This window comes from Sturnus vulgaris, chromosome W, assembly GCF_052056855.1.
Source record: "Sturnus vulgaris isolate bStuVul1 chromosome W, bStuVul1.hap1, whole genome shotgun sequence".
NCBI classification, from domain to species: Eukaryota; Metazoa; Chordata; class Aves; order Passeriformes; family Sturnidae; genus Sturnus; species Sturnus vulgaris.
This window is the reverse complement of record NC_142282.1, coordinates 28371077-28383877: the sequence shown is the minus strand read 5'-3', so window position 1 is coordinate 28383877 and position 12801 is coordinate 28371077. Positions and strand designations below refer to the sequence as shown.

Genomic DNA, 12801 nt, shown 5'->3' with positions numbered 1-12801 from the left:
CTGGATGGATGTGGAGAAAATCTGGAAAAAATGTAAAACCTGTGGGTTAAGATAAGAATAGTTTAGTAATTGAAATAAAGTAAAATATTATTGTTATAATAGGAAAAAAAAATAAAATCCAAGAAACAGAAGTGATGTACAATACAATTGCATACCACCCACTGACCCATGCCCAACCCATCCCCCGACAGTGATTGGCAGCTCCCAACCAATCCCAACCCCCTGCTTTATATACTGAGCATGATGTTCTATGGTATGGAATATCCCTTTGGCCAGTTTGGATTAACTGTCCTGGCTATGTTCCCTCACAGCCTCTTGTGCACCTGCTCACTGATATAGAATGGAAAACTGAGAAGTCCTTGATTTAAAGTAAGCACTATCAAGTAATAACTAAACATCAGTGTGTTATCAACATTATTCTCGTACTAAATCCAAAATACAGGACTGTACAGAATCACTAGGTTGGAAGAGACCTTCAAGATCATCGAGCCCAACCCGTGCCCTAACAACTCAACTAAACTATGGCACCGAGTACCACATCCAATCTTTTTTAAACACATCCGGGGATAGTGACTCCACCACCTCCCTGGGCAGATAATTCCAGTACCTGATCCCTCCATAAAATCTTTTTCCTAATATCCAACGTATATTTCCTTTGGCACAGCTTAAGACTGTCTTCTTGTTCTGTCAGTTGCTGCTTGGAGAAAGAGACAAACCCCCACCTGACTACAACCACCTTTCAGGAAGTTGTAGAGAGTGATAAGGTCACCTGAGTCTCCTTTTCTCCAGGCTAAACAACCCCAGCTCCCTCAGTCGTTCCTCATAGTGGTTGTATTCCAATCCCCTCACCGTCCTTGTTGCCCTTGTATAGACGCACTCAAGCATCTCAACATCCTTCCTAAACTGAGGGGCCCAGAACTGGACACCAGTACCAGCTACTAAGAAGGAAGTTAACGTTATCCTAGCCAAAATAATGATAGATGATTAAAGTAAAAGCCACAGTTATTTAATTAAGTTGTTTTAAGAAGGAATGTATGCATTTTTCAACCCTATTTGCAGCATTTGTGGATTCTACATTTAAAAGAATGTTGGTTCAAAATAGGGAGGATATTTCACCATCTTGGTTTCCTTATCTGTGTGATAATGGCTTGTATCTGCTTTTTCGCCCCAGTTATTTGTAATAGATGTCCAGACTGGTCAAATTACCAAGATTCCTATTCTGAAAGATCGTGAACCTGGCATGGTGAACCAGCAAGGATGTGGTATTCATGCCATTGAGCTCAACCCCTCAAGGACCTTTCTGGCCACAGGTGGAGATAACCCCAACAGTCTTGCAATTTACCGTCTGCCTACACTTGATCCTGTGTGTGTGGGAGATGTAAGTGGGAGTATTTGGGGAAAGTTTATTCTGTCCTAAGAATTACTACTTTGAAGTGCATAAGGTCAGAGCAAGTTTAGAATTTGGGAGTTTTGTCATGGAGAGTGAATTTCTGAAAGCTTGAAAATATTCCTGATCAAGTTGTCTTTTTTGACAAATATCTTAAATATGAATGAGTACATAAATATATGAGAGGATTCTCAGGGTTCTAAGTCAGATTTCTTCTTTCTTATGCTCATTCAGGTCTACTTCAGATTACTTTTAAGTATTGAAAATGCAACAAAATCTTAACTGTTAAAGTCTAATTGGGGTGATGATGATCTATGAAACTTAGCTTTAGTGAAAAAACTCATTTGAGAGCTTGTAAAGATGATTCAAGGATTTCCCTTCTCCGGTGCAGTTTATATATATATTATTTCACAGGTGGAACTTGGCTTTGAGGAGTAGTTCTAACCCAGTGGCTTGTGGCAGTTTGATAGACTTTGGTACTGTTTTTATTTTCAAAACATCATGAGGCCTTTTTAAAACAGCCAATCTTAAAAAGAAAATGGCTGAAATGGGTATAATGGTGTCCTGTAAGCACTTCAGTCTTATTTTTCCTTTTTGGTTCAGGACTTTGCATAGACGTTAACTACAACAGCAGAGCTGGATCCGAGTTTCTGCAGTAGCAGATTACCAGCTGCAGAAAGGCTCGACTCTGAAGATTTGCATGACTTGTTATTCATGTGCCACTGTGACTCTGCAGCTTTTCAAACAGAACTAGACCCTTATGGTCTTTTTTTAATACACAGGCTTCTCACCTGCTGAGTAAAAGATTCTTGAAAAATTAATCTGTAGGTCATATGTTTTAAACAATTTTTTTGTTTCTTTTTGGGGATGTGCATTTGAAGAAATAAAAGTATGCAGCTACTTTATAGAAGTAAAGAGCACTGCTTTCAAAATGGAAAAAATCCAAGTCCTTAGAATTGAGATTAATTTGTCCTTGGTCAGAAATCTATTTTTCTATCGCCTAATTGCTCTCTATTAATTATAAATGTCAAAATCAATAAAAGTTAAAATTACTGTTAGGTACTTAAACTGTTACAGCTTGATAGTTGAATATTATTTATATGTTTTTAGTATAGGTCTGTCTTTCTGAGTTTGCACTTAAGTATTCTTCACTTTGATATTTTTTTGTCTACCTTGAGACCACTGGAGAATATAATGGCACAGAAAATATGTCTTTCTTTTATTTTTATTTTCTTTTAGGATGGACATAAGGACTGGATATTTTCAATTGCATGGATAAGTGATACTATGGCTGTTTCTGGTAATGTTAATTTTAAAATTTTTTTCCCAGAATTTTATACTGATGTACAGCACTTGATAGGTCTTAGGGAAGCACCTTTAGAAGGGATTTGAAACCATTTGGAACTACTTTGCCTATTTAAACCATTCTTGGTCTTAGTACAGCGCTTTACTTTTTAATTTTTTTTTTTAATTTATAGAGCCCTGGTCTAGATTGTACTTTTGTTTTTCTAGTGTTAGAGGGAATACTGCTGTCTTTACAGTACGTTGCCATGAGATGGTGTCTAAACACAGTAAGTTCAAGGAAAAGATTCTACACCAGAATAATTTCAAGAGGGGTATTGGTTGTCAGTTAATAACTTTGAATACAGCTGAACAGTACTGGTTTCCTGAAATCTTATGAAAGATTGATTAATGAAAACTCTGTTATATCAAGCTATCAGTAAAGTTGTGTATGTGTGTATATGTATATATATAAGCACACACTATGGGAACTAATGCAGAAGGTTGTAATAGAAAAGGTCAATTACTGACTTTTTAGTCGCTGTAGTTGGATAATCAGTGTAACTTCATAAAGTATTACCTTGGGTAAAGGCAGCAATATGCCCTTGAATTAATGTATTAGTTTACTGTCTTTTTGTGCTGAGAGGGTTTAGTATTCCATACAAGGAGGTGTCAAACTGCAGGTGACAGAAAATCTTGACAGTCTCATATAAAAATCAAATGCTTCAATTGATAATTCAGTAATATTAAAAAAACAAAAGCTAATCATTGAGTTGATCCTTGCAATTCTCTAACCCAAATATCTGCATTAAAAACCCCATTAAGTCCCATTGTGTAGGGAAGAAATGGAGGTACTTGTCAAATATATCAGAGCTGACTTAAATGGAAGTGAGTTGCCTAAAGACCAGAAGGGATGGCAATAGGACCTTGGATTAAGCCTGTATTGATCTTTGAACCAAAGACATTTAGCTTTCTTCATCCAGTATTGTTGCTCTTATTGATTCATATTTTATATAATTATCTTCTAATTCAGCAGAAAAATAAGATGAGTTCTTGCTTGTTTGGCCTCGGTTCCTGTGTTGCATTCTTTAAACAAGAGGTTGAATGAGTTGAATTAACAATAGATTTGATTTAAATCGGTGCAAATTGTGTTTTTAAATATATGTTTCTGATCAGTTCACTAATGTGTGTGTACATATCCAGAAACATAGTCAGAAATCAAACTATCTAGAATTGGTATAAACCAAACTGAGTGTTCTTGTAGGTTTTTGTATTGATTTAAGACTGTCAATCTTGGCCTTGGTAAGCCAGGCTCAGGCTGAACACATAGGCTATTCAATTGCCTCTGAGTTTATTCTACATGTGAATCTCTAATGGTGATTTTGTACAGGATGGTGGTTTTTGATGCATCCCAATCAGTTTGAAAACAGATTAGGTGATCTAGCTGCTTGGAAACCATGTAGACTGTAGCCGTTGAAAGGGGTTTTATCCCTTTAAGTGCAGCGGAAATAAGATGCACAGCTACATGGTCATCTTTCATGATAGGAAAGAAAGAGAAAAGTTTATTCAGGAACACACTTGGTTTTATAGCATGACTTGCAATTCCAAGAGTAGAGAAAAGATGATTGGTTCAGAGAGAAAACACCCCATTCCCAGGGTCTGGTCACACACCACAACAGGTGTTCTATCTTTGTTATTAATTCCTTTTTATTTTGACCAAGATATCACCCTGGGAGAAATTCTCCCTAACTTTCAGCTGGACCAGCTTATCGGCTGAGAACAGAACTGAGAAGCTCCGGCCTGGAATATTTTTCAGGCTGTAATTTTCTTGCTTTCTCAATATGTGTCCCTACATAGAGAAACCAGTTGAAAATAAGTTCACAATGTTATGAACTTAACAGCTCAGTAAAATCATGATTTTGTTAATAATAATTAATATATAGGCATCAAAAGTGTGTTCAGTTAGATTAAATAAAGTATCCTTTCTTTCTTTAAGACCTCATTGTTTATTGCAGTTCATTTTTTAAAAAGGGGAATTATGTATATGTGAAATGCTGTTATGGACTACTTATTCAGGTTCCCGGGATGGTTCAATGGGTCTCTGGGAAGTCACAGAGGATGTGTTGTCCAAAAGTGATGCCAGGCATAATATCTCTCAAGTTCCTGTCTATGCCCACATAACACACAGGGCTCTGAAGGATATTCCTAAGGAGAACACCAATCCTGACAACTGCAAAGTCCGAGCATTGGCTTTCAACAATAAGAACAAGGTCAGTAAGATAAGCAAGACAGTTGAGTAGTCCTAAAACTGTCCATATGTATTTGAAAAAAAAAGAGTAATCTAAATCAAATATACTGGAGAAGGAACCTGGAGTGTGAGTTTTTAAGGACATCTATAATACAGAAACTAACTCTTATCTTTCTTTTTTTTTTTTTTTTCATACTAGGAACTGGGAGCTGTGTCCTTGGATGGGTATTTTCATCTTTGGAAAGCAGAGCACACACTATCAAAGGTGCTTTTCTGTTGGTGTAAAACTTAAAATATTGCTTTCCATTGAAGGCTGTTCACTATTCTTTATTTCCTATAAATTATTGAAGAAAGAGCAGCAGTGTTTGTAAAACAGTGTCCTGGTTCTGGCCAAGGCAGGGTTAATTTTTGCAGCAGCCAGGAGGGGCACAGCCTGGGCCCTGGGGTTATTAAATACCACCTCACACCAAGTGCAGAGGAGACGGAGGGGGGTGGCATTTTTCCTGTTTTGCTGGGGTGCATGGTTGGGTGGCGCCAGGTTCTGCATAGTGAGTAATCACATGTGAATCATTTGCTTGTCTTGTACACGCTGCTATCAGTATTGTTCTTGTTTGACTTTTTTTATATCGTTGCTGTTTCTAGTAAATTGTTCATATCTCAACCCATGATCTTTACCTTTTTTTGCCTCCAATTCTCCTCCCCATCCCACCAAAGGGGGAAGTGAGTGAGCAGTATATGGTCTAGTGTGATTCAATGGGAACACTAAATTGGGAAATACCATTCCTAAACCACGACAGTCAATTTGGTGCCCAATGTGAGGCACAAAACATTGAGATAACAACAGATCTGACCAGAGCTGGTTGGAAACAAATTTGATCTAAGCATTTCTATTAGGTACGGAGCCACTGGGCACAACGTTGCTTGGTCTGTTCACATGGTTATGGTACCTAACCCTGTATATGTTCTATGTGCTCCTCATGGTGCTCTTTTCAGAGCAGGGAGATGGATCACGATTGCTTTATTGCTGTACTGTGGGATATCAGTTTATGACATGATAACATCAAGGGAAATGAGGGTTATTTGTGATGTCTTGAGTGCTGCTTTCCTGCGTTTGCCTTGGGTGCTACCTCTGGGAATTCATTAATAATTGTACCCAGTCTGTAGGGAGAATAGGGGAGGATGATTTCCCCCAGCTTTTCACACCCTTTTCCTCCTTCAGATTTGTTACAACAGCTTGTGAGAATTTTGAATTTCCTTTGGATGTTAAGGAAGGTGCATGTTCTTGTTGCTATGTCTACTCAGTGCCATCCACACCATGTTTAGAATTATGAAAGAGACTTCTAGGATGGTCATTCAGAGATCTTCCCTGAGGGTGGATAGTCATGAGTGGCATGGAATGTGGGAGAAAATGGGACAGTTTCAGAGGACTTTTGCTCCTCCAATGGTTTGGAAGTTCACCCCTGAACAGGACCCTGATAAAGTGGCAGAATATCTGAAAGGAAAATGCTGTGGCGATTCCAGAGAGGCAGAAAGTAAAGCAAAGTGCTGGGCCCTGGCTACTCTTTTCCAGATACTGCTCATCACTAGACAGCACCCTCAGGGGGAGGAGGAGGAAAGCAGAGCAACTGACACCTGTGGCCACTCAAACTGCAGCTGAACCAGAGGAACAACACGTGCCAGTAGCAGTCATACCTATACAGAAAAAGAAATGCAACACCAAATCAGTTTACATAGTGAGGGATGAAGAGGAAGTAGGGCCCTCAGAACAGGAGGAAGAAGCAGGGACAGAGAGAATCACCCAATCCCTATCCCCATATGAGCTGCGAGATATATGAAAACATTTCAGCCACCAGTAGGGTGAGCCTCTAGTGACCTGGCTGCTCCGATGCTGGGATAGCACAACCCACAGTTGGAAATTAGAGGGTAGTGAAGCCAAGCAACTAGGATCCCTGTCCAGGGATGCAGGCATTGACAACAGCATTGGGAAAAGGACAGAAATCCTCACCCTCTGGAGGCAATTCCTGTCAAATGTGAGGGAAAGGTATCTTTTCAAGGAGGATCTATTAATGTACTAACACAAGTGGAACACCATGGAGCAAGGTATCCAGTACCTGAGAGAATCAGCTGAGCTAGAGGTACTCTATAGAGATTCAAATAACAAGCAGTCCCCTGTAGATCCAGATGAAGTCTAGGGCACACAACCCATGTGGCGGAAGTTCCTATGGAGCACACCATTGTCATATGCCAACTTATTGGCAGTGATGTCATGGACAGAAGGAGAACAAACTGGATAATTTGGTTGCCCAACTCTGGCAATATGACGAAAGTCTCTCTTCCTCCCTGTGGGCCTTCATCTCAGCTGTCCAAGGACAGCTGGAAAGCAGCTTAAAGAGGAAATGTCCTGTGCCCTGCCAGTATAGGCCAGAGTCTCTGCTATTAAGAGGAAGCGCGCTCCTGTTCAAGAGAGAGGGAGAATACACCACAAGGTGTAAAACCTGTGGTTTTACCTGCATGACCAGAGAGAGGACATGAGGAAGTGGGATGGAAAACCCACCTCTGCCCTAGGAGTCATGGGTATGTAAGTTGAGAGGAAGAACAACCACCACAGGAAATTCTTCAAGGAAAATTCTGCTCCAGTTTCCAGTGGGCAGTGTCCTCAGACAGAATGAAAGGTGCTGATGTTACTTCCAAACCTCTTGAAGGGACCTGTGGTTGATCATATTTATAAGAAGTAAGCAACGAGTACCATGACCAGAACTAGAGGGGCCCTGCCTCCAGCCCGGTGGAGGAAAGGGATAATCAGATCTACTGGACTATATGGATCTAATGGCCTGGCACATCAGACCCACAGGAGTACAATGCTTTAATTTACACTGGTGCACAATGTACCCTGATGCCATTGAGATATGTAGGGGCAGGATCCATCTCTGTTTCTGGGGTGACAGGGGGATCCCAACACCTGACTGTACTGGAAGCTGAACTGAGCCTGGCTGGGAATGAATGGCAAAACCACCCCATTTTGACTGGCCCAGAAGTCCTGTGTATCCTTGGCATAGATTACCTCAAGAGAGGGTATTTCCAGGACCCAAAAGGACATTGCTGGGTTTTTGGGATAGCTGCTGTGAAGACAGAGGAAATTAGGCAGCTGAATACCTTGCCTGGTCTCTCAGAGGATCCTTCTGCTATGGGACTGCTAAGGGTCAAAGAACAACAGGTACTGATCGCTATCACAACAGTGCACTGTTGACAATACTGCACCAACCAGGATTTGGTGACTCCCATCCACAAGATGATTTGTGAACTGGAGAGGCAGGGAGTGGTCAGCAAGACCCACTCACCTTTTAATAGCCCCATGTGTACAGTACGTAAGTCCAAGAGAGAATGGAGACTGACAGTGGATAATCATGTTCTCAACTATGTCACACCATCACTGAGTGCTGCTGTGCCAGGCATGCTGGAACTTCAGTACAAACTGGAATCCAAGGCAGCAAAGTAGTGCTGCCATTGATATTGCCAATGTGTTTTTCTGCATTCCTTTAGCAGCAGAGTGCAGGCCCCAGTTTGCTTTTACCTGGAGGGGCATCCAATACACCTGGAACCACCTGCCCCAGGGGCGAAAGCACAGTCCCACTATTTGCCATGGACTGATCCAGGTTGCATTGGAAAAGGGTGAGAATCCAGAACACTTGCAATACATTGATGACGTCATCGTATGGGGCAACACAGCAGAGGAAGTTTTTGAGAAAGGGGAGAAGATAATCTGGGTCCCCCTGAAAGCACGTTTTGCCATAAAGCAAAGTAAGGTCAAGGGACTTCCCCAGGAAATTTAGCTTTTAGGAATAAAATGGCAAGATGGACAATATCAGATTCCAATAGATATGATAAGCAAAATAGCAGCTATGTCCCCACCAACCAGCAAAAAGGAAACACAGGCTTTCCTAGGCACTGTGGGTTTTTGGAGAATGCATATTCCAGATTACAGTCAGAATGACTGTAAACCCTCTCTATTACATGACCTGGAAGAAGAATGATTTCAAGTGGGGTCCTGAACAACAACAAGCTTTTGAACAAATTAAACCAGGAGAGTGTTCATGCAGTAGCCCTTGGGCCAGTCAGGACAGGATGAGATGTGAAAAATGTGCTCTACACCACAGCCAGGGAGAATGGTCCTTCCTGGAGCCTCTGGCAAAAAGTACCCAAGGAGGTTCAAGGATGACCCCTGGAGTTCTGGAGTCAGGGATCCAAGGCCTGTTACACCCCAACTGAAAAAGAGATACTGGCAGCTTATGAAGGGGTTTGAGCTGCTTCAGAAGTGATTGGCACTGAAGCACAGCTCCTCCTGACACCCTGACTGCCCGTGCTGGGCTGGATGTTCAAAGGAAAAGTCCCTTCCACATATCATGCCACTAATGCCGTGTGGAACAAGTGGATTGCTCTGATCACACAATAACCTCGAATAGGAAACCGCAATCACCCAGGGATCTTGGAAGTCATCGCAAACTCGCCTGAAGGCAAAAATTTCAGACTAATTTCAGAAGAGGAGAAGATGACATGCTAAGGAGTCCCCATCATATAATCAGATATCAGAAAATGAAAAGCAATGCAGTCTCTTTACTGATGGTTTCTGACATATCGTAGGGATACATCAAACATGGAAAGCAGCCATATGGAGTCCTACATGGCGGCTTGCAGAAGCTACCAAGGAACAAGTTGGATCAAGTCAGGTTGCAGAGCTGAAAGTCATCCAGCTAGCTTTAGGTATTGCTGAATGAGAGAAGTGGCCAGCACTCTGCCTCTACACTGACTCATGGATGGTAGCAAATGCTCTGTGGGGGTGGCTGGACCAACGGAAAAAGACCAATTGGCAGTGTAGAGGGAAACTCATCTGGTCTGCTGAATTGTGGCAAGACATTGCTGGTCAGGTAGAAGTTGGCTTTTCAAACACTGGTATACACATTTAGTGAGGTCCACCTGGTTAGTTAACTCCAGTGGCTCTACCAATCAAGCTGGCTCTGTCCTATCAAAATCTTCACATATCATAGAAGGGGATAAAATCCCTGTGATGCATATGAGAAATGTGTTGGGGAAGACAGTTTGGACCAGTCCTGCCTCAAGGAAAGGCAAATCCATCTGCGGGATTGTTTTTGCTCAATGACCTGGGTGCATTTGGTGCATAATGCAAAGGGATGGGGGATCCCCCTCAAGGGGATTTGATTTTTGGGTAAGAACAGCCTGTAATATTGAATTATTTAATATTGGTTGCTGAATGCCACTGCCACTGTGTGCCATAACTACCATGAACAATGAGGATTGATTGCTCCAGATACACCAGCCATGAGCTCCTGATGCAGCAACCAGTTGACAGCACTCCAGCCCTCCTGTCTTGGAAGACATTTTGAATGGACAGCCATTGACTAAGGGAATGGTACCCATGCTTGTGTGTGTGTGTGTATCTTTCTTTTTTTTTTTTTTTTTTTAAGATGTAGGATCTGGGTGTGATTTAGATGGTATAGAATAAGGGTTGGATAATGTCCTGGTTCCCTCCAGGACAGGGTTAATTTTTGCAGCAGCTGGGAGTGGCACAGCCTGGACCCACCTCATGCCATGGGCAGAGGGGACAGAGGGAGGGTGGCATTTTTTTGGTTTTTCTGGGGTGTACAGTTGGGTGGTACTGGATTCCATGTAGTGAGCAATCGTGTGTGAATTGTTCACCTGTCTTGTACACTCTGCTTTTAGTATTGTTGTTACTGTTCATTTTCTTATTTCGTTGCTGTTTTTAGTAAATTGTTGTTATCACAACCCATGACCTTTACCTTTTCTTGCCTCCAATTCTCCTTTCCATTCCGCTGCAGGGGGAGGTGGGGGGGAAGTGAGCAAGCAGTGTGTGGTCTGGAGTGATTTAATGGGAACACTAAATTGAAGAATACCATTCCTAAACCACGACAAACACATAAATCTTTAAGTAAAATACAATGTCCTAAGAATTAGAATTTGGGGAAAGAAACTTCCTATTCACCTTATTTTTAAGGGTGAGAGGTGCTCTTAACTTTCTGCCAGTTCAGAGTGAGATGAAGTGAACTGAACTGTTCCATAGAGAGTATAATTGATATTTAATTAGTAGCCTTCATAAAGGAAGTTGCACTTATTTAAGTGTAATTGTAGATCAAACTCACGAATATTTATAGTACTGTATGAAATAAGCTTTTTCAACTGAGATGATGTCTGTGTACACCTGCTGAAGAAATAGCAGCTTAGAAAGATGTAAAACAATATGCCAAAATGTTCACTGTTCTTTGCATAATACATGGTTCAGCTTTTATCATCGCAGTTTTGTTCAGATAAGGCATCTAATCTTCAGGGGTTGTTTTTTCTCTGGGTCAGGTTGCTTTTCTCTTAAACTATTGTTGTGATGAACTTATTTTTTAGCTGTATTTTGGGTTTTTTCACTGCAACTTCCTTGAACACAGTTTACAGAATTGTTCTATTAGTGTTTTGCTCTCTTTTCATAATGTGTTGATTTGTCTTTCCTTTGTTTCTAGTTGCTTTCCACAAAGTTGCCATACTGCAGGGAGAATGTGTGTTTGGCTTATGGTCAGGAGTGGTCAGTGTATGCAGTAGGATCACAGGCACATGTCTCCTTTCTGGATCCAAGGCAGCCTTCTCACAATGTTAAATCCGTCTGTTCCAAAGAACGAGGCAGTGGTAAGAAACTTGTCAAAGGGTGCTTCAAATGGTTTGCTTGCAGAAGTAGCTTTTAAGACTGCAGTAAATAAGCTTCCAATAAATACGAAGGTTTTTTCATGTGATAGACTAAATTATTAATAGCATATATATGTTTTGCTTTTATGACATTCCTTGAGCAACCAACAAACCAAATGTAAAAGCAACTCTGAAATCTAGTGAAGGACATCAGTGTTTTTATGATCAACTAAATTGCACGCCATCCAAATATTACTGAACTTTTAAAAGTATGCATTTTACGTATGACTGAAATTCACTGTGCATTTTCCTTCTGCTTATTTTTTACTGTGTCTTATTCTGTTTTACTTCATTTCAAAGCAAATCCAGTCTTTGTGCCACTGTTAATACTGTCTATTCTCTCATTTTTCTCTGGGGACAGAAAAAAACCCATGTTGTCTGCTCTGTCCTATCATATTGGGAGTCAGTGCTGTGAGTGAATGCTTGCTTTGTAATTTTAAAGTCATGAGTGAGACGCTTAATTGTCAGTGTACATTTATTTGCTTTAGATATACAAAAGCTTACTCTTAAAAAAAAAAGTTTGCATATTTTAGTGCTGTTTTCCTTTCCTGATGTGAATGTAGTATGTCCAATCGAACCTTACATCTGGGTCAAGCCTGAGGGTTTGCAGGGTACATGGTCCCATAAGCTTCTTCCCATACCCTTTATTTTCAAGCATGAGAAGGCACTGTGCTGTGATGCCCATTTGAAACCATATTAATCCCAGAGTAATAAGTTGCAGTCCTTATTTAACTTGACTCTAGGCATTCATCTCTTCATCATCTCTTCATTGGGCAAGTTTATAAAAAAATGCATGTAAGCAAGGATTAAGAAATTTTTATTTATGTGGTTACTGGACTTTGAACAGTGCTGTCTAGATAAATGTCAGGGTCTGCTTCTTTCAGATACAGAAGTTTCTATAATATGAGAAAAGGTAATTTACCAGCTTGTGTTTGTCACTTGAACATCTTGCCAGCAACACCCCTTGTCTTGACCCACTGTCAGTGAGGGCTCTGTGAAGGTCCTGACACTAACACCCATCAGTATCATAGGGAAGAAATACCAGGACACTGGAGTGTGGTGCCTAGTGGTGACTGGTAGCTAAAAACTTCTATCTTGAATTATGTGATCATCCCTGCTGAGGGGA

General features: G+C 40.9%; 1 protein-coding gene across 9 annotated transcripts in view; it reads left to right on the top strand.

Moving 5' to 3' along the window:
- The window catches only part of LOC148220085 (DDB1- and CUL4-associated factor 12-like), a 46442-nt gene that overhangs the window by 18412 nt on the left and 15229 nt on the right, over positions 1–12801 (top strand). For 8 of the 9 annotated variants that reach the window (XR_015799090.1, XR_015799089.1, XM_088155651.1 and 5 more), the window contains exons 3-7: positions 1172–1378; positions 2627–2687; positions 4745–4938; positions 5116–5181; positions 11456–11618. Coding sequence is in view for 7 of the 9 variants with exons in the window: in XM_088155651.1 (XP_088011777.1) it covers positions 1172–1378; positions 2627–2687; positions 4745–4938; positions 5116–5181; positions 11456–11618 (691 nt within the window). In the remaining 2 variants the exon portion in view is untranslated. The remainder of the gene's footprint in view (positions 1–1171; positions 1379–2626; positions 2688–4744; positions 4939–5115; positions 5182–11455; positions 11619–12801) is intronic. The other variant, XM_088155654.1, reaches the window with a different exon arrangement.